This window comes from Lolium rigidum, chromosome 3 (genome assembly GCF_022539505.1).
Source record: "Lolium rigidum isolate FL_2022 chromosome 3, APGP_CSIRO_Lrig_0.1, whole genome shotgun sequence".
Taxonomy (NCBI): Eukaryota; Viridiplantae; Streptophyta; class Magnoliopsida; order Poales; family Poaceae; genus Lolium; species Lolium rigidum.
The window spans coordinates 1,669,343-1,693,135 of NC_061510.1; the positions used below are offsets into that span (position 1 = coordinate 1,669,343).

Consider the following 23,793-nt stretch of genomic DNA (forward strand, 5'->3'; position numbering starts at 1 on the left):
ATGTGAATAGTAATCACAAGAATGGGGACCCACGTATCTCTCTGTTTTTTTGGTTTTAGAGATACTCATGGTTCATGTGTTTGACCTCTTACATGTAAGTGCCTCGTGCTACTCAACTTCAGATTATCCCAGACCTTTCAGCATATCGTTTTAACCGAGTATAGCAAAGGGGCACCTCTGTGCCCCTTCTATAAAGGACCCAAGGAGATTTTTAAATCTCACTTATAGGCAAAATATACCGGGAAGACAAGACAACATACGGAGGGGGATCCTCCCTAAAAAAACCTTTTCTTTTCTTTTCTCCTACTCCTACTAAAAACTTGTTTCTTTCCTTTTCTTTTCATTTTCCTTCTTTTTTATAAATGCTATTGATAATGCCTGTGCTTATGTGGCAGTGAGTTAATGGAGAAAGGAGGATGGAGTAAAATAGCTACTCCCTCCGGTCCGGTATTTTGGGCTTATTAGAAACAACAACATGACCAAGGTGCAAAACTACTGGCTAAGTTGGATCCTCTTTTTCTGTACATTTCCGCCAATCAGCTGGCGATTTTGATTTTTTTCCATTAACTATCGCTATTAAAGAGGGCAAATTACCATTGTTTTGACCCACCTTATGGAGAAAACCCGTTTCACACAACCTAGGAAATAGGCAAGAGAAGCATGGGTTGTGGCTACGCATAAATCTAGGAGGAAATTAATTAGGCAACTAAATAAAAGCATGCCTTATTTTCTTTGGTATTTTGGAACAAATATTTTTTTAGAAGGAGTTCAAAATGCCGGATCGGAGTGAGTAGTAGTTACTGTAACATCACACTTCCCAAGGTACAATAAGTTTACAAGCTAGCTAATTAATTAAGCCATCTATGATATTAATTTGATGTTACTTACCATTATAAAGGTAGTAACATAGAGTCGTAACATGCGCATGTTACTTTTTTTTTGAAACTCGACTTTGGCGATTTTATTCCAAAGACAAAAAAAGTTCTGAACAACCTGATTCAGGAACCCAGGGCACATATCGAAGCTGCTCGAATGAGCACACAGACTAAAGGATTGACGTGCACAAGTATGTTCTACCTTATTGGCTTCTCTATGAACAAAAACTAGTTTAAAACCCTGGAAATTGAGACTAAACATCTTCATCCCATTGAGGATATGAACACCAGCCAACCTCAGCTCACAACCTGAATGCCACGCTGTGACTATAGCTTGACAATCTGTTTTCACACAGACCTTGTCAATGTTTCTCACACTTATACTCTGAATAGCATCTTGGCAGGCCAGCAGCTCAGCCAAGAACGGATCTGTACCAAAGTATTTCCTGCATTCAGCAAAGATAAAATTGCCTCCTTCTCCTCGAGCAATCATCCTTGCCCCCGTTGATCCATTAGCTTGATCTATCGCACCATCAGTATTTATTTTAACCCACCCTGATTCTGGTGGCTTCCACTTCGGATTAGGACGCACAACCTGGTTATGTTTCGGTCGGAATTCTAGTGCCCTAAGAGCATGTCTAACAGGCCCCGTATAACCCGCCCACCCCGTAAAATTCCGGCGACATACGGGGCAGGCGCGGTTTGGGCCGTCTAGCAGGCCCCGTATTCGGGCCGCCCTGTTTCGGCGGAATACGGGGCCCAGGAAATCGGCCCCGTCGCCCCGTACATATAGTGGGCGCAGGTGCGAGTGAGGGGTTAACCCTCACTCGCAACCCTAGCTCCGCCGCGCGCCGCCGCCTCCTCCTCCTGCTCCGGCGAGCAATTAGCCGCTCCCCGCCACGCATTCCACCCCAAAAGCTAGGATGGACTCCCGCCGCCGCAGCAGGGCCTCGCCGGCGAGCGGATCGAGGCGATCCCGCTCGCCGGACACCGTAGAGGAAGCGTGGCGGCCGAGTGCAAACTTTCCGCCGCCGGGAGCCGCCGCGCGGCTCGCAAGTACGCAGGCGCGGCCGTGCGTGCCGGACCCGCTCCGCGAGTTCGCCGCGGGTGGGCGGTGGTACAAGCGAGGACCCGCCGCTCAAGCCGAGTGAGCGGCGAGGCGTTCGAGAAATGGCGCGCGCGTGGCCGCGCGACCGCGCGGCGTTGGCGGAATGGAGGGCGACCATCGGCAGCAGCAGCGGCGGCGGAGGAAGCGGAGGCGGCGAGGAGGAAGCGGCGGCGGCGGAAGAGGAGGAAGAGGAGGCGGCCTACCGCCGTGCGGCCGCCTTGTCCGGGCGGATGCCGCCGAGAAAGCGGCGGCGGAGGCGGAGGAGGAGGCGGCGGCCATCGCCGCCGTCCGGGAGTTCGAGGCGCGGCGAGCGCGGGAGGCCCGGGAGGCGCGGGAGGAGGCGGCGAGGATCGCCTTCATCCCCTACGTCATCCCGGACGAGTAGAGGTAGGTTTAGATGTAGTATGATCCGTAGTATGATCAAAATGTATGTATGATCCCTAGTATGATCAATGAAGAAGAACTTCCCGGGGTTTTAATTTTTGAAAATACGGGGCGAAATACGGGGTCTGCTAGACGGCATGGCTCGAAATGGAGCAGTTTTTCGATACGGGGCGAAATAAGAGACTTATACGGGGCAGCGAAATACGGGGCCTGTTAGACATGCTCTAACTAGCTCCATTGACTTCAGAGGCTGATAGTGAGCTTCTCCATGTGTATATTGATTTCTGCTTGACCAGATTGCCCACACCACTGAAACGACAATAGCATGCGCATATTACTAGTCTATGTTACTTTTCACTATGAAAACCGTTTGACAAATTAATGTATAGCTTCCATTCGATTTTGTTTGGATAAAGACCGAGCCGTTAAATATGCTTAGATAAAGTGACAAATTGTACAATATTATATACTTGCTTCAATCCATAATATTATATACTTGCTTCAATCCATATTAATTGTTACTAATATGGTAAATACATTTTAGGGACAAATAATATGGAAGAGAGGAAATACGAGAAGAGAGGGAACAGTAGGATCCATACTGTGCTGCATTTGGTACCATATGGCACTCGCGACTGTAGCGAGGAGTGGAGACAACGATGGGGCTGAGTGAGATCTGCAGACACGGGAGCACCAAGCTACATACGGAGACGGCCGCGATCCGCATTTGAATCCGGCGGTTGCGACGCTCACCTCGTGAACCGTTCGGTGTGCCCACCCCTGCCCGCCGCTGACAGCTCGCGCGGCCGCGCCGCAGTTATCTCTCCCCAAAGCAAAATCCCCCCGCGCGCCGGAGCGGGAGCCCTCACCCAAAACCCACGCCACCCCCACCGCCGCCATGGCCCACCCGTCCCCCGGCGGCGGGCAGGCGCAGCACCCCCTCGTGGTCTCCCTCAACTGCCTCGACGACCCCTCGCTGGAGCAGGAGCTACTATCCGGCGTGGCGGGGGTGGAGCACGTGCCCCTCTCCGCCCTCACCTCCGGCCGCGTCGAGTCCGCGGCCGCCGTCCTGCTCCCGTCCCTCGCCTCCCTGCCGCGCGCCGCGCAGCGCCGGCTCCGGCCCTGGCAGCTGCTGCTCTGCCTCGGCTCCGCCGACCGCGCCGCCGACGCCGCCGCCGCCGCGGCGCTCGGCCTGCGCCTCGTGCACGTCGACGCCAGCCGCGCCGACGAGGTCGCCGACACCGTCATGGCGCTCTTCCTCGGCCTGCTCCGCCGGACCCACCTGCTCTCGCGCCACGCCTCCTCCTCCTCCCCCGCCGCCCTCGCCGCGGGCTGCCTCGGCTCCGTCCAGCCGCTCTGCCGCGGCATGCGGCGATGCCGCGGCCTCGTGCTCGGCATCGTTGGGCGGTCCGCTGCGGCGCGATGCCTCGCCACGCGCAGCCTCGCCTTCCGGATGAGCGTCCTCTACTTCGACCCGCGCTATCTGGTAGGTACCCGATCTGCGACCTCCTGCCCTCCTCTACAATTGCCTTCATATCCTCGCGACATAGTAGTTGGCTTCTCACAAACAATTCAACATATATGAAGCTGGAATGTTGAATGCTCCAGTTCATTTGGGGATTCAGAATTCAGTCATAATCTCCAGCTTTCCTGGAGGTGGCTAGACTAAGTTTGCTCAGCCACCAGGGTTCCTACCAATTCCTCCATTCTCCAGAAATACAAGTACAAGCAGCAGTAACTTATGCAAAATTGGCAGCCTATGAATAATCTCGATAATGGTTGCTCTTTAAGCCACCAAGGAGGGTGTTGTTAGTATATGAGACTAAAGAGGGAATAGAAATGTGAAAAGAAACTCATTGATGAGCATTTCCAGTTTGGTTGCTTAACCCCTAAGCGACTGTAAACAAATAAAACACATCCTATCATCATTGCTCATGACTGGCCACTTCCGAAGGGCATCTCACAATGGTTTGGATACATAACTCTACTGCACAAATTCTACTTGCTGTGCATCGGAGACATCATTCTACTGCTGATCTTGCAGCTTAAAAGTGTCAGGGCATACGTAACTTCAGAACTCAAACCAAAATAAACCGAAGTTCACATGTTAAGTTAACATATTTTACTGAACTAACAAATTAAATTGCCAGTTTCTATTCCTTATCCTATATCATGACTTTTAGTTCTTTACCTGCTCACACTTGTATTCCTCACCAACTTACTCTGAAAAGGAAAGTTGGCTCCTCAGACAATTCACTTGGGCAACATTTGCTGGAACATGTGGTCATTTTCCATTGACAGTACAACCAGTAAAACAATATATGACATAGAATGTCTAATAATATTTTTTCCCCTTCAAGTAAGGCTGAGCCCATACATCCCAGAGATGGTATGGACGCATGGTACTATTTTTAATATTCTACCTCCTTCATCACATCTGCTTAAATAAAATTATAAAGTATTATTTTCACTGTAGTTATTTGCCAAATCACACTCTTGCAATTGAGTATTGACGAGCCGATTTTGCCTTTTGAAGTAATGTTACAGTACTATTTTGACTTTTCTAACTCTAGTGTCATGCTTGTTGAAGGCGGAAGGGAAAATGAGAAGGCCTTCCATTGTATTTCCTGCTGCTGCCAGGAGAATGGACACACTCAATGATTTATTAGCGGCAAGTGATCTTGTTTCACTGCATTGTACATTAACAAATGACACCATGCAGATACTTAATGAGGACTGCCTGCAGCACATTAAGCCTGGTAAGTTTTTTGCTTGTTTCCCTTTTTTCTCTGCTTGTTGCATTAAGCCTGAACTAGTGAGTCTTTTTGCTTTTTAATTCTGCAGGGGCATTCATTGTCAATACTGGTAGTTGCCAACTGATAGATGACTGTGCACTCAAACAGCTCTTGATTGATGGTACCATAGCTGGTTGTGCATTGGATGGTGTTGAAGGTCCACAATGGATGGAAGCGTGGGTACGGAATTTTTAACTTATGATATGAACCTTCTCCATAAATGGTCATTTAGGAGAGGTTAAGTATGTCATAGATGAAACTGCATCATCCTGAATTTCTGAAACAAAAGGAAATAGAAAGGATTTAATTTATGTTAGCATTCCTTTATTTCAGGCCTGAAACACTGTCTTTATTAAAGTAGACTATTTTAAACTTTACTTTACTTTCTCAGTTGTAATTGCATGCAAAATTGTATCTTAATGATAACTTATACAATGTAACGCTTAGAACTTGTATTAAAAAATACAATTACCTTGCTGTTTCTTTTTACAAAAGATTGTTCTTCTTCACTTAGAAGTTGGAACATTTTTGTATGATGTTAAGATGTATAGCATGAATCACTGAAACATGATGTGAAGAGGAATAATTGATGTGAGAGGACACACAGTTGGTCAATGATTTTTTTTGTCGTGAATCGAATCACTGAAACTACTAGTAGCTACATGATCTTTCTTGTCCAAAGACAAATACTTTATGTGAAGAGGACACATAATTGGTGCCCTGCTCCATAGCTACTGTTTTACTATTTGGTTCTCTACAAAATGATAGCTAATCTTGTTACAGGTACGTGAGATGCCAAATGTTCTAATTCTTCCTCGAAGTGCAGACTACAGTGAAGAAGTGTGGATGGAAATAAGAGAGAAAGCAATCACGATACTACAGTCCTTTTTCTTTGATGGCGTTGTTCCATCTAGTTCAATTTCTGATGAAGATGAGGAAATTAGTGAAGCTGGAAACGAAGACGGTCAAGATAAAGAAACAAAGGACAGCCATTCTCAGGTTTTTGATGGCGAACAGCAGACAGATGAAAGCCATTTAACTCTCAGCTATGAAAAGAAAAGAGCTATATCTCAGCAGAAAGAACCTCAAGCTTCAGCGCAATCTCAACATAGTGGTTCACGAACTGAAGGAAGACGCTGCCGCTCTGGAAAGAAAGGGAAAAAAAGACCTGCTCACCGGCGATCTCAACAGAAAACAGATGACTTGTCTGCTGTAGAGAGTGACCGAGATGATGACACTGCAATGAGTGGTAGGGACCAGGTGTTAAGTTCAAGCTCGCGGTTTGCTTCCCCTGAGGACTCAAAATACAAGCAGAAATCCCCTGCTGAATCCCCAATGGAAATAACTTCTGAGATGAAACTGCCTGTCACGCTCGGTAGAAAATATCCTGATAAACTGAAAGATGGTTTCGTCGTAGCTCTGAGAGCAAAGGATAATTCAGGGTTCCATGTTGCAAGGCAGAGACGTGCTGGTGGTGGCGGTTGGATCCTTGATCTTGTGTCCAATGCTACAAACAGGGATCCCGCTGCACAGTTTCTTGTCACTTTCAAAAACAATGTATGGTTTTAGTCTTTCCGCTTTTGTTTTCGTCTCTCGCCTGTTCCATGTTAGTATTTACTTAAGTACGATGCATATTTCGGGTACTAAAACGGTCAAACCCTTTTATGTTTCAGGATACGATGGGATTGCGATCCTTTGTTGCTGGCGGTAAACTATTGCAGGTAATGTACACAATATGTTGACTTCAAGTATTTATCTGAACTTGACAAAGGCGGCATTCACATGCTGTATGTCCATAGTTTTGGATTTGACATTTTTTCACCACTGCTTGTGTCACCTAAAGTTCTGTTTATCGGAACACTCAACTTGTATGTCTTGCATAGGTAGAGGCACACTACTATATTAAAAATTTGAAAGTAGAGGACCTTGGTTGCTCTAACGTGCAAGACATGGATGCATTCCATGGTTTCTTAAAGTAGACCTGTTCCATTCTTGATTCTGTTCCATTCTTGATTCTGTTGGAGCTAGTCAAAATGGTTGAGAAATAGAAATTCTCCTTTGACCTGTTTCTGACGACCCTCAGTTGATAGCGCTTGACATGCAACTGTCATTCAACATGTTAAACAGATCAACAGGAAGACGGAGTTTGTGTTTGCAAGCCACAGCTTTGATGTCTGGGAGGGGTGGGTGCTGGAAGGTTCCCTGATGGAGGGCTGCAAGCTTATCAACTGCAGAAATTCTTCGGTGTGCACCTTTCCGTTCTCAATGTCCTCTATTGCGCAAATAGTATCTAGCAGTGAGTAACACTGTGTAACACTCTGCTTTCTGTTGGTTGTGATTTATGCAGGCTGTGTTGGACGTGTGTATTGAGGTCCTGGCGGCGGCGAGCGAGGAAGACGGAGTCACCCGGTGGATAGATTAGGCATGGAATCGAAGAAATGAACTGACTCGTGGTTTGGTTTGGTTTGGTTTGCTGCCAGTTTCGATTCAGGTTTGGTATGTCTAATATACTACTCCCTCCGTTCTAAAATGTAAGACGTTTTGGACTTTTTCCGACCAGGTGAAAAACGTGCAAATTTACGTTTGTACCCTCAATCTGGATCGCGATCGTCTTCCCGCATCATCGTCTTCGATGGCGTTCGGTTCCCGGCGGAGGAGTCCTCTGCCCCCAGCTGGCACCTCCGGCCCCTGCAGCAGCACCGCCCTATGCAGCACCTCCGGCCTCGTCCAGCACCTCCGCCGGTCCTCCCCCGTCCAGCACCTCCGCCCCTGTCCAGCACCGCCGCCGCCGCCACCACGATATCCTCCATTCAAGCTTCTCTGCGGTCGCCGTGACCGGATCCGGGCGCCCCGTCGCACCATCTCTCCACGCGTGCTGCCAGAACGCCGGCGCTCGGCCTTCAGTCCCGGCTCCACCCATTCTTTCAGCACCTCCTGTGTCCGCCGGCTGCGTCGAGGATCCCGAGCTTCGGGGTGTCGGTGAGGCCATGCTGGATGCGCATCATCGCCAGCTGCTTGCTACTCCCGCCGCTGCATTAGTTGCTGCTGCTGGGATTCTCGCCCGTCGGAGGTCCGACTCTGCCGTTGGAGGGCGGATGGTGCAGCGCTTTCCTCGATGAGGGCTGATTGGCCCAGCGTTCTTCCTCTGCCCGGCTGATGCAGATGGTGCTCGAGACCATGTCTGGGTTGTCGCCCGCTTTTCCGCGTGTTGCTGCTCCCGCCTCCAACGCGGCCTCCATCAACGGCTGCTTGGAAGGCAACGAAGAATGGTCAGTTGCTTCACGAGCTCCCTTGGGCATCCAGGCCACACCGTCACTGCACCTCCTCAGCTTGATACGCCCGTGGCTGCAGACCTCGTGGACGGCCATGGATGTGAGTTCTCTGGGCCAAATCAGATGAGTTCTGCGCCATTCCGTCTCCCCGAATTCATCACACGGACGGCTCCTCCGGCGTGGTTGAGGGATCGATGTTTTCGGTATCTCTCCGAGATACCAATCTTTGCCACTTCGATGTGTTCTTCTCCTCCAGCCCTACGCAGATCGTTGTGGTTGTGCTCTTCTCCCCCGGCCCTGCAACAATTGCTGACCCACATCAGTACGGACTCCTGGGACCTCAACTATACTCCACCCGATGAACAAGTAGATGAACAAAATGCTGGAGTAGATGAACAAAATGGATGTGCTAGAACATGATATTGTGCTGTATTGTGCTATTTTTCCTTGTGTACAAACTGCATCTACTGAAATTATTGTGTACTCCTAAATTACAGGCAGGGTGGAGTAGGTTTCAGACAGGACAATTAACTCAAATTGACTCTAATTCTATCAGGTACTCCCAGAAATCACATACTCAGTCTGGAGTATATGTGTAACATGCGACACAAAGACAATCCCAGAAAATGCTCAGTCTAGATAGTAAAAATAAACTAAGGTATCATCTGAAAGCAACCAGATCTTTAGACGGACAATACCAGATCTTTAGTCTGGACAGTTTAGAGTACAATCATGATAAATCATGAGATACTCGAACATAATACCCTGCTAACAAGATACATAGCCTCAAACATAAATAACAGGAGTAGAAGATTGCAATAAAATAGGTAAATTTACCGGCTAGTCGTTTTTTTCTACTTTTTGGGTCTGATTATTGAACTAGTTCACTCTGCAATTTCACATCACTTCCCAATAATACAGTAGCGGCACAAGAAATCCAAACAACCAGTTAAGTTAATTAATCATCAAGGTTCAGTACCAGACTCAAATACACACAGGCGTTGATGTAAAACTGCTCAGATACAAACAAACCGACAGATGCACACAAGGTTCAGTTAGTGATGATTAGAAAAGTAGAAAGGTGAAGTCAAGACATGGACAGTAGCAAATGAAATAAATATACATGGAGCATTTGATATTTGGGTTAAGGTAAAGCAAATGTCCTACACAAAGCATCAAGCAGCCTATTCAAACCAATGTCTATATATTTGAACATAACTGCAGTAAGAGAGCAGATCCAGAGTACATCTGGATATAAACAACCCCACATTTATACTCCATAATAAACACACTTGTTCTCAGTAAAGCTACTACTCCGAACAGAGAAAATTGGGAGCAAAACTGATTTTGCACATAAGTAACTCGAAGACTATACAAGAATGAATATCAATGAACATGAAAAGTTTACTCCATAACAGCAACCAGATGAAAAGTATGAATATCAATGAGCGATGAACATGAAAAGTTTACTCCATAATGCAATCACCTTAAGTAGATCATAACAGTATCCATCAACAACAGCGTAGCAACTTATTCAAACTAGAATCAGACACAATCCATAAATATGAATTGCAATATTAACAGTATTCAAGGCCTGCGTAGACGGAGCTCTTAAGGTGATAAAGATGGACTAGATATATCTGAAAGCACATACATAAAAAATTCATCAGCTCTTCCATGCGTTCAGTGTCTAGATCTTGTAAGCAGATCTCTGAACAATCACATAAACAGTCCAAAAATGGCATGTTTGTGACAACACAAAGTACTACTCGGTCCAGTAAACATTTACCGTACTACTCTCAATCAACTGAACAGAAGTTGAGCTACCATTCCGTACATAACAACAATGAGATGGAAGGACTCGACAGCTCGACAGTGTAAAATGATCTGGAAGTTGAGCTCAAGCCATTCCATAGTTGAGCTCTCTTCATGTTTGTAACAAACCACTTGCTTCCAACAATGTTAATCACTTAATATAATGATCTGCTAATTTTAATGGGCAGAACTGATATGAACAATGGCCTTCTATTCATTAGAACGGAGGCTGTAAATAAAAGACACTGATCATCAGACCGATCGTCACTGCTAAGAACTGTGATCATAATATCCTAACAGAGCTTGCAGAGAGATCGGAATTACTGTACTTTGTTGCAGTGGGGAATGAGTTCTTGCAGAGCCCTCATCTTCTCGTTGATCCTGTCCCTCCTCCTCTGCATCCGTCAGATGATCCAAGCGAGGGTTAGCACTCAACAATGGCTGCCAGAACAAGAATATTTCAAGCAAGACCAAAGTATCTAATCAGGTACGTACCCTCTCCGAGAGGTTGTGCACTTGGGCTTCACGCCGCCGTTTGCTTGTGGAAGAAGGCTCACGCTTCGTCACGGCAGCCGAATGAGCAGACTAGTACGGGGTAGGGATAGGAGTGGCGCCAGGGCTAGTAGCATTGGCAGCAGCAGTACCTTCTCCTGGCGGCGCAATCTTGTCGAAGGAGTGACGGCGAGGAGGACGGTTCCTCAGAGCAGGCGCAGATTCCCCAATGGGGGAGATGAACCCGTGCTTATCAAATATCCCGAAGTCAATCGAACCCAGCCAAATCGTCGCCGGAGCACGCAGATCCAGCGCCTCCTCTCCCAGCAGCTCGTCGCCGGCTCGTGAAAATTTGATCTTTGACCTCCGAGCATTTGCGTCGTTGCAGGCGAGATCCGAGAGGATACAGGGTGGCGGGGAGCAAGGCGGCGCTGGGGAAAGTTTAGGAAGATGCCGGCGGCGCTGGGGCGCGACAGGAAGACGACGCCGGAGGTGGCCGCGGCGACCTGGAGGAGCGAAGGGAGGAGAGCATCCGTGAGAGAGGAAGCAAGTGGGAACGAGGCGTCCGCGCGCGACGCGATAAGGGGCAAAACGGGAAACTCACATTATTCCATAGCGTGAAAAAAAGTGAACGTGGAATCTCCAACGTCTTACATTTCAGAACGGAGGGAGTAGGTAGTAACTGTATTTGTTTGTTAGATGTAGATCTGATTCTGTTGGCTTGTAAGATAAGATAAGATTGTGGATGGGCAGCTACAGGTCTGCCCTACTGATACTCGAGCAGTGCCAACGCAGTGAAAGCCCCCCAATTTGATCGACCCTTTCGCTCGCATTGATGACTGGTAATCGGGTGGTTTTACTCGGAAGGTGCACGCGGCACGCCTATCACGTGCACGGTGCACACACACACGTGGTCGATCATCTGCTCGCAATGCACAAACCTCCGTTTTGGCCTCTCCGGTCAGACCTTTTGGTCTGCTGCGACCGGCCGGCGACGATCTCGCTCGGGATCTCACGTGAGGCGCCGGGCGATCTCCGGCACCCCGTGGCTGGCTCACCAACCTCGCGCGACCACCAACCAACCTCCCCTGTCGATCGAACAGGCCGGAGAAGCGTAGAAAAACTAGACGCGATCTAATCATTCGTGTGCGCTAGCGATATTTTCAAACGTGCAGCGTCCGAAGAACGGCGTCGATGGGCTGCCACGGCAACGCCGTGCCGCCGTGAGCCTGCGACCGGTCGATGGCCCGGTGCTTGGTACGTCCATGTCTTGGCTGGCGCGAGCGAGCGAGAAAGGTCCGTACGTGGTTGATCGGAACGGGTCGCCACGCACGATTCCGCAGCACCGGCTGGCTCGCTCACGGTAGCTTCTTTTCTTCCTGTGAAGCTGGAAATGGCCACAAAAGGGAGCGGCGGCGGGGGCACGTTGCCACGGTTCCGTGCCATCGGAAAATTCCTGCAGGACGCTTTTAGGTTGGTGTGAGGTGAAAACAATACTGTATATACATGCTGATTCAAGTTATGTATATTTCCTTCGACCTGTGAAACACAGTATGTTTTAACTTTGTCTAAATTTAGATGTATGTAGATGCATCTAGATACATTCTAATTTTTGAAAAAGTTAGATCACGTTTCATTAGACGGAGGGGTACTATGCCAAGTTCAAATCTCGTCTCCTGTTTCTTGTTCGGTACGGTATGGTACCCAATCAAGATCAACGTTTTGTGCCGCGTTACGCTTAAATGAGGCCGCCTGGTGAAGATCATCTTTCATCTCGATGGAATCAATTAAGGCCTCTATCCTTATTATGCATTGTCAAATAGTCTTACGCATTCAACTCCTCAATAGAGAACCCATCAAGGTCCATGACGGCGTTGTACACGTGTGGGCGTTTCAGTATGGCGGGTGTTACCGATGGCTTGTTGCAATATTGTGCACGCCATCAAACACATTGTTACACCGAATTGAGCGATTTATGTCGATACAACGAAAGGTGTAGTTCACCTTCCACCCCCTACCAATAACCGGTATCAACTGCACGAACGGTTCTTATCCTAGGGATTTGTTCGTTGTTTTTCACAAAATACACTCGTCCTATAGTTAGTTAGCTGTCGCTCATTTGCTTGCCAAGTCATCCGTCTATACAAATAAATAAAAATCAAGGTTTCATAAGTGAATATTATTATTATTATTGAGCCTATGAAACATTTTTGGGTTGAGGTAGGCATGACCCTAGGGCCTTCACTAGGCTACCAAACATATGCGGGTTGTTGCAGAAGCAGAGACTGCGCCGGCCGTACGCTGATACGATTTGCCGAGTCAGCAGCCGCATATAAAACTGCTACTCCTAGCCGCAGAGGCGCAGCAAAAGCATCCTCTCCACTCTTCCCCACCAAACCCACGCGCCCAAATCCTCCAATGGCGGCCGCCTCGCTCAAGCTCTGCTCCCCCAAACTCCTCGCCGCCGCCCCGACTCCCCGCCTCCGCGCCCCCCGCCCCGCCGCCACCGCGCGGCCCCTCGCCGGCCGCCTCCCGCCGGCCCGCGTCGCCGTGAATCCCGCCACCGCCGCCGCCGTGTCCGGCCCCCCGCGCTGCGCCTCCTTCGAGCAGGTGCGCGCGCGCCGCAATGCCTCCCCCACTCTGTTCCCTTCGTTTTTTCTTCCTTCCGATCGGTGGTTGACCGTTTGGTTTGCGTGACGACGCGCGCCAGGTGCTGGAGCATCTCATCGACGGGACGCACTTCTCGGAGGAGGAGGCGGAGGCGACGCTGCAGCTGCTGCTCGACGAGGACAACGAGGCGCGGATCGCCGCCTTCCTCGTGCTCCTCCGGGCCAAGGGCGAGACCTACGAGGAGGTGCGCGCGCCTGCCATTTCTGATCAACTGAAACGAAGCGAAATTTCTGTAGCCACTGATCCGACTGTTTTTTTTTTGTCGAATTCGTTCAGATCGTCGGGCTGGCCAAGGCCATGATGAGCCACTGCGTCCGGGTTGAGGGCCTGCACGACGCCGTCGACATTGTCGGCACCGGCGGCGACGGCGCCGACACCGTCAACATCTCCACCGGCTCCACCATCCTCGCCGCCGCCGCCGGCGCCAAGGTCGCCAAGGTACTGGACATTTCGCCCCCGTCGTTTTTTTTGGGTACAGACAACAGACAAGTATGTACCGATGTGTTTTCCCGTGTGCCTTTCTGCAGCAAGGGAGCAGGGCGAGCTCGTCGGCCTGCGGCAGCGCCGATGTGCTCGAGGAGCTCGGTGTCAACATCGAGTTGGGGCCCGAGGTATTGCCTTGACGTGTCATATTTTGCTTGCTTCATCCCGTTCTCTCATACTTCATCCGTGCTAGAATAAGTGTTTTAGTGTTATCTAGATATGGATGTATCTATTTTTTGTATCTAGAAAAAAGTTGAGACACCTTCTACAAGTACTCCTTAGCTTTTTGCGGCCCCCGTGTTCTATCTACAGCCCCTAGCTTGTGCGATCCGAATTAAATATCTGTAAACTGGCCCGTCAAATGTCGATCTCGTGCGACTGGAGGTAGATCGTGACTTGTGGGGACAGAACAGCCTTTTGGTCCCAAATTTCAGTTGGTGTTTTTATTGAGCAGTAATCAAAAGGCAATTTCCTGGTGCCTTGACTTTTTAGTACATATGAACCGTGAGTAGAAGTAGCACAGACATCTTACAATTCACCGCGATGGAGGCAACCGGGAGCCTCCCCTTTACCTGAACCATTGTGCTGTATAATGATTTTGAGATGGATATGTAGATTCAGGTTTTTGACTTTCATCTTTGTATATTGATATTATTTTGGGGAGAAGAGGAACACACTCAAGATCAGCTAAGGTCACATTTCACCTGTTTCTGGTTAAAACAAGGTTTGACCAAAAATCACCCCATCGGATTGTCTATGTGACATATCACTGAGTATGCTTCAAAAGTACCTTTTAATGACATCAGTTTTTCTGTAACATAATGTACGCACTAATGGAGTAGTTGGTGGTCACAACCTTTTCTTAACCAGTCAAAATAAACAATAATTTTGTGTCACGTAAACTACATATTAGTGGAGTAACTTTTTTCCACAACATTTTCTTAAGCAGTATGCACCCTATACATATGGAGTTCTGGACAGAGGAATATTATGAAGAACAAACAACGCCATTAGTAAACGAGGAATACCTCAGATTCCAGATCCTGTAGCTGTATTGTAGTTGCTCTACCTGAACCTGGATTATTTGCTTATAATATTTATCTTTTCAGTTGTGCATAGAAAGACTAGCTTTCCTTGCACTTCCAATCCAACTTATTATATTTTGCTGCTATGTGCACTTTTAAGAAAACTAGGGGCTAACTTTTGTTCCTGTTGCAAGGGTATTAAACGATGTGTTAATGAGGTGGGTGTTGGATTCATGATGTCTGCAAATTACCATCCAGCAATGAAAGTTGTCAAACCTGTGAGGAGGAAGCTGAAAATAAAGACAGTTTTCAATATCCTTGGTCCTCTATTGAACCCGGCAAGGGTACCTTATGCTGTTATTGGGGTTTACCATGAGAACATAGTAAGTATCTTGTATCCATCTTGTATTTTCTTGCAGTAAGTATAAATATAAAAGGGTAAAAGCAACCATAGCATGTTCTGTGTACACCATTTTTAAATCAATAACTTAATGATCGACATGATTCTGCGGTCATCATTCAGCGTTGTACCAAATTTTGTACACGAGTATGTCTACAGTTAATTTATAAGCTAATACATGCGGAAATACCTAATTGAATATGGGTGTAGGCGCACCTGCTTATTCAAAAATTGAAAAAATGCTATTTAAAAGATTAAAAAAATTGAAATGAATTTTTGCATATACATATTATCTTGATACTTGTAAGTTTTCACGGAAAAATACGATTGTATGTGGCTTACACGAAAATGACAAAATGTCCAAATGACACTATAATGATTGAATGTGTATTGTTCAAAAAAATACAAATTACCATTTTCTCTTTTTTGTGTAGGCCACATATGGCCGTATTTTACCTTGAAAATTTGCACAAATAAGTATCAACGTAATATATAAATGCGTGCATTATTTCAAATTTTTCTGAAACTTTGAAATAATTTATTTTTTATTTTTTGATAAATGGGTGCGCCTACACCCATGTCCACCAAATCCGGGTCGCTAATTCATGCTGCATTTATATTGTTATCATATAAATAAATAAATAAATGAAAACAACCATTAGTCATCTATTGTAGATTTGTTAACTGAGTTTGCCTTCAAATAAGCGATTCTGCCTTTCCAATGTTTAGTTATTCAAAAGGTAGTATAGAAGTGTATATCTTCAGAAGACATACAGATAGTACTGTTACAAGCTCTATATGCAATTGTGATTGCATGTAATACTCATTGTTCTAATACATAAAAATTTTTGTTGATAGGTTACCAAGATGGCTAAAGCAGCTCAGAGATTTGGAATGCAGAGAGCACTGATTGTCCATTCAAAGGGTTTGGACGAAATAAGCCCACTTGGTATGGTCACCTTCTTAAGCCCATGTCGCTCTATTATTGCACTCACTGTGTTGCTAGAAGTTGATGCGGTTACTCCAGAAATTACCTTGGAATCGTTTTGGTCAACTGATATATTCTGCATCTAATTGAAGATTATTTCTTAATTTCTGTAGGCCCTGGATATATCCTTGATGTCACTCCAGGAAAGATTGAAAAAATGCTCTTTGATCCATGTAAGAGTTTTTCTCTAAATTTGTAAAAGAAATGAAGATAATTCGTTAGATATGCTTTATGCTAACTTCGAAAATATACAGTGATGATATGCTGAAAAAACTGTAGTCTTACATTATTTTCATTGTATTACAATCCAGTGGATTTTGGCATTCCTCGCTGCACATTACCAGATCTTAAAGGAGGCGATCCTGCATTTAACGCAAAAGTTCTCCAGGATGTTCTTGCTGGTCAAAGAGGTTCAATTGCAGATGCTCTTGTAAGTTCATCCTTACTATTATGTTTTTAGTTATACTATGCCTTGCATACTTCCTGAAGATGACTGCATATTCCTCAGCCAATCTACAGAGTCTGCATTAGGTGGCCCATCTCTTATGTATATTTCTAGAAAGATTTCTTGTAAACCTAGGAAGTTAACAGCCCCCTGTGACGTAACATTTTCATAAATCATATATGTCATTTAGAAAACAACTCCTCGTGCGCCAAACTTGAACAAATTTCTGCTTTGCTTCATAGGTTCTGAATGCCGCAGCCTCCCTCCTTGTTAGTGGGAAAGTCAAAACTTTGCATGAAGGTGTTGCACTAGCACAAGAGACACAGCGCTCCGGAGTGGCCATCAACACACTGGAGTCGTGGATAAAGGTTTCCAATGTAAGTACCGTTTATGTTTATTAGTTTGCAAATGGTACGCCCATGATTGACCAGCTAAATACAGAGCATGACACCTTCCAAAATCTTGTTGACACAGAGCTGTTGATATCGAGGTTGATAGGCCATTGAAGAGTTATACAATAAGACACGGGGTGATGCCAAATAAGGATTATTTTAGTCTATCCATTTCCCCTCATCATCATCTGTATGGCTGTTCTTTTGTTTATTGTCACAAATATAGGTGCCATATAGTCTGGTTTAATCATCCAGCAGCAGTTCTGTAGTGTAGAGAAAACCCCATCAGGCTGAGATTGTAAGCTTATTATTGGAACATGCGTGGCTTTCGGTCGACGTAGATGAGACAGCATTTTGATCTTGGTCATGTCAAATTATGTCATTGCAAGGGTTGAAAGGCAAACTGTTCGCTGGTCGATCTAGAGCACACCTCACTGCCGATCCGGTGAATAAATCGATCATTTTTGTCACGGTGAACGGGTTACTGAACATGTCACTGCCTGACAAAAGTTATCTTTTCGAGAATGACTGCATGAAAAAGTGATAACGGGGATACTGCTGATCAGGCTATTTAACTGTACATTGTACTGTCACGCTTCCTTGTACTTGTATCTGTAGTCCTAGTCGTTACTCATTGGCGCTCACCACGTCCAAATCCGACGAAATTTTCCTCCGTATTGGAGGAAATTTTGGCCTAGGGAGCGCCGAAGTTTCAGCCGTCCCCCCGGTAGGACACCCCCAACCTCGGTCATTTGACATATTTCAAACAAATTCGACATAAAATTTAACAAGTTCGACGAACAAGAGTCAGAAAATTGCTGAAACAAATTCGGCGAAAATCTGTACAATGTTTAACAAATGCTGAAACAAATGCACACAATTTCACAAGTTTTGAAACAAATTAATAAAGACAGACTAGTTGGCGTCGGGGCGTTGCCTCGGAGCGTCCATATGTGCTCCACCAGATCATCTTGCAGCTGTTGATGCATTGTAGAGTCTCGAATCTCCTGGCGCATAGCAATGAAGGTGGCCCATGATGTCGGCACCTGGTGATTAGGATGTGCAAGATGACTCTCTCTCTCATATGGTGCTTCTTGCTCAGCCAGAGGAACCGGATGTTTTCGCTCATTTTCAATAATCATATTGTGTAAGCACACAACAGTTCATCACCCACTAGTAGAAAAAGAGGCTTCCGTCCAGCCCATTAGTCGCCAAAATATAGGAACCGCGACTAATGGGGTCTTTAGTCGCGGTTCGGGAGGCGAACCGCGACTAAAGACCTGGGTCCAGCGCGCTCGGTGGCCAGCTGGTGGACGGGATGGGCTTTAGTCGCGGTTGGCCAGGCCAACCGGGACTAAAGGTCCTCGAGCCTGGCCCGAAGGCCTTTAGTCGCGGTTGGCCAGGCCAACCGGGACTAAAGGCCCATCCCTATAAAAGGACCTCAGCTCACTGCACTTAGTCATTTGGTGCCACTTCTCTTCACAAACTTCACAAGGGGGTGTTAGGTTTGCTTTTGGTTCCTCTTATGCACACAAGGTGTTTGATGAAATGCCCCAAGAGCATGAAACAAACATGATATGAAGTGTCGGAGCCACACTTGAGCTTCCTCATTTATTTTTTCCTCCTCGATCGCGGTTAGCAACTTGAACCTTTCATATGTGTCATTGATAAAATATGCATGTGTGTAGTTCATTGTTTAATTTCTATTGTTTGTAGCTAGTTAGTTTAACAAATGCATGATGGTTAATTATATATTTTATATTATAATAATGCAGATGAATCGGCAATGGATGTACGTTAACCGACTCTCCGGCGAGTTCATTACGGGTTTGAAAGATTTCCTCGTAGTGGCTAATGCAAACAAGCAGGGGGGGTTTTGTTATCTGTCCATGTGTTGCCTGTAAGAATCAGAAGGGTTACTCTTCCTCAAGAGACGTTCACATGCACCTGCTTCGGTAGGGTTTCATGCCAAGCTATAATTGTTGGACCAAGCATGGAGAAAGAGGGGTTATAATGGAAGAAGATGAAGAAGGGGATGATTTCATCGATGACAACTATCTTGATCATTTCGGTGATACTTTCATGGAGGATGCTGAAGGTGGGGAAGGTGAAGGGGAAGGTGAAGGGGAAGGTGAAGAAGAGGCACGTGATGAGCCCGCTGATGATCTTGGTCGGACCATTGCTGATGCACGGAGAGGCTGCGAAACTGAAAAGGAGAGGAAGAATTTGGATCGCATGTTAGAGGATCACAAAAAGTTGTTGTACCCCGGATGCGATAATGGTCTGAAAAAGCTGGGTTGCACACTGGATTTGCTGAAATGGAAGGCACGGGAAGGTCTAACTGACTCGGGATTTGAAAATTTGCTCAAAATGATGAAGAATATGTTTCCAAAGAATAACGAGTTGCCCGCCAGTACGTACGAAGCAAAGAAGGTTGTCTGCCCTCTAGGTTTAGAGGTTCTGAAGATACATGCATGCATTAACGACTGCATCCTCTACCGCGGTGAATACGAGAATTTGAATGAATGCCTGGTATGCACCTTGCATTGCGTTATAAGATCGCAGGCGATGACCCCGGTGACGATGTTGAGGGCGAGAAACCCGGGAAGAGGGTTCCCGCCAAGGTGATGTGGTATGCTCCTATAATACCACGGTTGAAACGTCCGTTCGGGAACAAAGAGCATGCCAAGTTGTTGCGATGGCACAAAGAGGACCGTAAGTCGGACGGGGAGTTGAGACACCCCGCAGATGGAACGCAATGGAGAAAGATCGACAGAGAGTTTAAAGATTTTGCAGCTGACGCAAGTGATGTCTACGCACGCTTCTATTCCTGTAGACAGTGTTGGGCCTCCAAGAGCAGAGGTTTGTAGAACAGCAGCAAGTTTCCCTTAAGTGAATCACCCAAGGTTTATCGAACTCAGGGAGGTGGAGGTCAAAGATATCCCTCTCAAGCAACCCTGCAATCACGATACAAGAAGTCTCTTGTGTCCCCAACACACCTAATACACTTGTCAGATGTATAGGTGCACTAGTTCGGCGAAGAGATAGTGAAATACAAGTGGTATGAATGGATATGAGCAGTAGTAACGGCGCCAGAAAATAGCTTGCTGGCGTGCAGTTGATGGTAGTAATATTTCAGGAAGTAAAGATGCAGTAAAACAGTAAATAAGCGATGATTGCAGTATTTGGAAACAAGGCCTAGGGATCATACTTTCACTAGTGGACACTCTCAACATTGCAATCATAATTGAATATAAATATAAGAACTTCACTACGCTATTCTTAATTACTCTCTGGCAAGATAACGAACACTAATTCATCATGTAGGCAAACCTTAAAGATGTATTCCCAAGTACTAAAAAACACCCCACACTGTCACTGTGAGCATTCATAGGAGGTACTAACACACCACAATTTCATAGAGACATCCAACTCAAATCATAACTCAGTGAATAAGTATTCTGTGAAATATAGCCTAAGAGACCCACACGGTGCACACACTTGTCACCTTTACACACGTGGGACAAGGAGTCTCCGGAGATCACATAAGTAAAATCCACTTGAATAGCATAACGACATCTAGATTACAAGCTCATCATATGGATCTCAATCATGTAAGGCAGCTCATGAGATCATTGTATTGAAGTACATAGGAGAGAGAGATTAACCACATAGCTACCGGTACAGCCCTTAGCCTCGGGGGAGAACTACTCCCTCCTCATGGGAGACAGCAGCGGTGATGAAGATGGCGGTGGTGTCGATGGAGATGCCTTCCGGGGGCACTTCCCCGTCCCGGCGGGGTGCCGGAACAGAGACTTCTGTCCCCCAGATCTTGGCTTCGCGATGGCGGCGGCTCTGGAAGGTTTCTCGTACCGTGGCTTATTCGTTTAGGGTTCTCGCGACGGAGACTTTATATAGGCGAAAGGGCAGCCTCGGAGGGGACCTGGGGCCACCAGACACTAGGGGGGCGCGCCCCCCTTGGGCCGCGCCGGCCACATGTGTGGGCCCCCCAGGGCTCCCCTCTGGTGCATCTCCGGTGTTCTGGAAGCTTCGTGGAATTTTAAGATGCTGGGCGTTGATTTCGTCCGATTCCGAGAATATTTCCTTACTAGGATTTCTGAAACCAAAAATAGCAGAAAACAGGAACTGGCCCTTCGGCATCTCGTCAATAGGTTAGTTCCGGAAAATGCATAAATATGACATATAATGTGTATAAAACATGTGAGTATCATCATAAAAGTAGCATGGAACATAAGAAATTATAGATACGTTTGAGACGTATCAGCAAGGAACATAGTATTTGGTCTAAGTACAGATGGCATGAATCCTTTTGGCGAGCAGAGCTCCAGCCATAGCACATGGCCCGTGACTCTATACATCTACAACCTTCCTCCTTGGTTGTGCATGAAGCGGAAGTTCATTATGATGCCAGTGCTCATCCAAGATCCGAAGCAACCCGGCAACGACATCGATGTGTACCTAAGGCCATTAGTTGATGAACTTTTACAGTTGTGGGGCAGACCTGGTGTACGTGTGTGGGATGAACACAAAGAAGAGGAATTTGACCTACGAGCGTTGCTTTTCGTAACCATCAACGATTGGCACTGCTCTTAGTAACCTATCGGGACGGACAAATAAGGGATACAATGCATGCACGCACTGCTTACATGAGACCGAAAGTGTGTATTTGCCAAATTGTAAGAAGAACGTGTACCGGGGCATCGTCGATTTCTTCACCGATATCATAACGTAAGAAAGAAAGGCAAGCATTTCAACGGCAAGGCAGATCACCGGCCGAAGCCTGCGGAACGCATCTTGGTGCGGAGGTATTTGATATGGTCAAGGATTTAAAAGTCATCTTTGGAAAGGGTCTCGGCGGACAATCGGTTCCGCGAGGAGCCGACGGGCACGCACCCATGTGGAAGAAGAAATCTATATTTTGGGAGCTAGAATATTGGAAAGTCCTAGATGTCCGCTCTGCAATTGACGTGATGCATGTTACGAAGAATATTTGCGTGAACCTGCTAAGCTTCTTGGGCGTGTATGGGAAGACAAATGATTAAAGGAAGCACGGCAGGACCAGCAACGTTTGAAAGACCCTGATGACCGGCATCCGGAATGGTTTCAAGGTCTTGCCAGCTACGCTCTTACCAAAGTAGAGAATGTCATCTTTTTTTGAATGCATGAGCAGTATGAAGGTCCCGTCTGGATTCTCGTCGAATATAAAGGGAATAATAAACATGGCGGACAAAAAGTTCCAAAACCTGAAGTCTCACGACTGCCACGTGATAATGACGCAATTGCTTCCGATTGCTTTGAGGGGGCTCCTACCGGAAAATGTTCTAGTAACCTCCGGAAGACGCTTAGTCCAGAAGCTCGCTTCCGATCAATTCAAGAGGAACTAGCAGGATGGTTGATACGTCTCCGACGTATCGATAATTTCTTATGTTCTATGCCATATTATTGATGATACCTACATGTTTTATGCACACTTTATATCATATTCGTGCATTTTCTGGAACTAACCTATTAACAAGATGCCGAAGTGCCGATTGCTTGTTTTCTGCTGTTTTTGGTTTCAGAAATCCTAGTAACGAAATATTCTCGGAATTGGACGAAATCAAGTCCCAGGGTCATATTTTGCCACGAACCTTCCAGAATACCGAAAAGGATACGAAGTGGGGCCACGAGGGGCTGCCACCATAGGGCGGCGCGGCCCAGCCCTTGGCCGCGCCGACCTGTGGTGTGGGGCCCCGTGTGGCCCCCCACGTCGCCCTTCCGCCTACTTAAAGCCTTCGTCGCGAAACCCCGAGGCGAAAAACCACGATACGGAAAGCCTTGCGGAGACGCCGCCGCCGCCGATCCCATCTCGGGGGATTCTGGAGATCTCCTCCGGCACCCTGCCGGAGAGGGGATTCATCTCCCGGAGGACTCTACACCGCCATGGTCGCCTCCGGAGTGATGAGTGAGTAGTTCACCCCTGGACTATGGGTCCATAGCGATAGCTAGATGGTTGTGTTCTCCTCATTGTGCTTCATTGTTGGATCTTGTGAGCTGCCTAACATGATCAAGATCATCTATCCGTAATACTCTATGTTGTGTTTGTCGGGATCCGATGGATAGAGAATACCATGTTATGTTAATTATCAAGTTATTACATATGTGTTGTTTATGATCTTGCATGCTCTCCGTTACTAGTAGAGGCTCCGGCCAAGTTTTTGCTTTTAACTCCAAGAGGGAGTATTTATGCTCGATAGTGGGTTCATGCCCGCATTGACACCTGGGACGAGTGACGGAAAGTTCTAAGGTTGTGTTGTGCTGTTGCCACTAGGGATAAAACATTGGCGCTATGTCCGAGGATGTAGTTGTTGATTACATTACGCACCATACTTAATGCAATTGTCTGTTGCTTTGCAACTTAATACTGGAGGGGTTTCGGATGATAACCTGAAGGTGGACTTTTTAGGCATAGATGCAGTTGGATGGCGGTCTATGTACTTTGTCGTAATGCCCAATTAAATCTCCCTGTACTTATCATGACATGTATGTGCATTGTTATGCCCTCTCTATTTGTCAATTGCCCGACTGTAATTTGTTCACCCAACATGCTTTTATCTTATGGGAGAGACACCTCTAGTGAACTGTGGAC

General features: G+C 46.7%; 2 protein-coding genes and 1 long non-coding RNA gene across 4 annotated transcripts; 2 read left to right on the forward strand and 1 right to left on the reverse strand.

The window, feature by feature from the left end:
* The first annotated feature begins 3,265 nt into the window (after window positions 1–3,265).
* Window positions 3,266–7,666, forward strand: LOC124694162 (C-terminal binding protein AN-like). Its single transcript, XM_047227179.1, has 7 exons — window positions 3,266–3,853; window positions 4,958–5,126; window positions 5,212–5,342; window positions 5,946–6,719; window positions 6,836–6,883; window positions 7,290–7,406; window positions 7,510–7,666. The coding sequence occupies exons 1-7, from the start codon at window positions 3,266–3,268 to the stop codon at window positions 7,582–7,584; spliced, it is 1,902 nt and encodes a 633-aa protein (XP_047083135.1). The 3' UTR covers window positions 7,585–7,666.
* A 268-nt stretch (window positions 7,667–7,934) lies between these two features.
* Window positions 7,935–10,923, reverse strand: LOC124701085. 2 transcript variants are annotated; one of them, XR_007001916.1, is made up of 4 exons: window positions 10,745–10,923; window positions 10,579–10,644; window positions 8,484–8,731; window positions 7,935–8,407 (listed from the first exon to the last, which is right to left on the reverse strand). It is a non-coding gene; the product is annotated as an uncharacterized LOC124701085 (long non-coding RNA). The 2 variants fall into 2 exon arrangements; XR_007001915.1 differs by having other exon boundaries at window positions 7,935–8,731.
* Window positions 10,924–13,159: 2,236 nt separating this feature from the next.
* LOC124701084 (anthranilate phosphoribosyltransferase, chloroplastic-like) lies at window positions 13,160–17,560 on the forward strand. Its single transcript, XM_047233134.1, has 10 exons — window positions 13,160–13,351; window positions 13,452–13,595; window positions 13,688–13,849; window positions 13,939–14,022; window positions 15,114–15,302; window positions 16,178–16,268; window positions 16,421–16,480; window positions 16,619–16,737; window positions 16,995–17,129; window positions 17,227–17,560. Exons 1-10 carry the CDS (start codon window positions 13,160–13,162, stop codon window positions 17,233–17,235), a joined length of 1,185 nt encoding a protein of 394 aa, XP_047089090.1. The 3' UTR covers window positions 17,236–17,560.
* Window positions 17,561–23,793: the final 6,233 nt, after the last annotated feature.

Bases quoted from the DNA above. Each gene is read 5' to 3' on its own strand.
- LOC124694162 (XM_047227179.1), top strand. From the start codon at position 3,266: ATGGCCCACCCGTCCCCCGGCGGCGGGCAGGCGCAGCACCCCCTCGTG. The intron at 5,127-5,211 runs GTAAGTTTTTTG...TTAATTCTGCAG, and splicing joins CCTGCAGCACATTAAGCCTG to GGGCATTCATTGTCAATACT. The intron at 7,407-7,509 runs GTGTGCACCTTT...TGATTTATGCAG, and splicing joins TCAACTGCAGAAATTCTTCG to GCTGTGTTGGACGTGTGTAT.
- LOC124701084 (XM_047233134.1), top strand. From the start codon at position 13,160: ATGGCGGCCGCCTCGCTCAAGCTCTGCTCCCCCAAACTCCTCGCCGCC. The intron at 13,850-13,938 runs GTACTGGACATT...GCCTTTCTGCAG, and splicing joins CCGGCGCCAAGGTCGCCAAG to CAAGGGAGCAGGGCGAGCTC. The intron at 16,738-16,994 runs GTAAGTTCATCC...TTTGCTTCATAG, and splicing joins GTTCAATTGCAGATGCTCTT to GTTCTGAATGCCGCAGCCTC.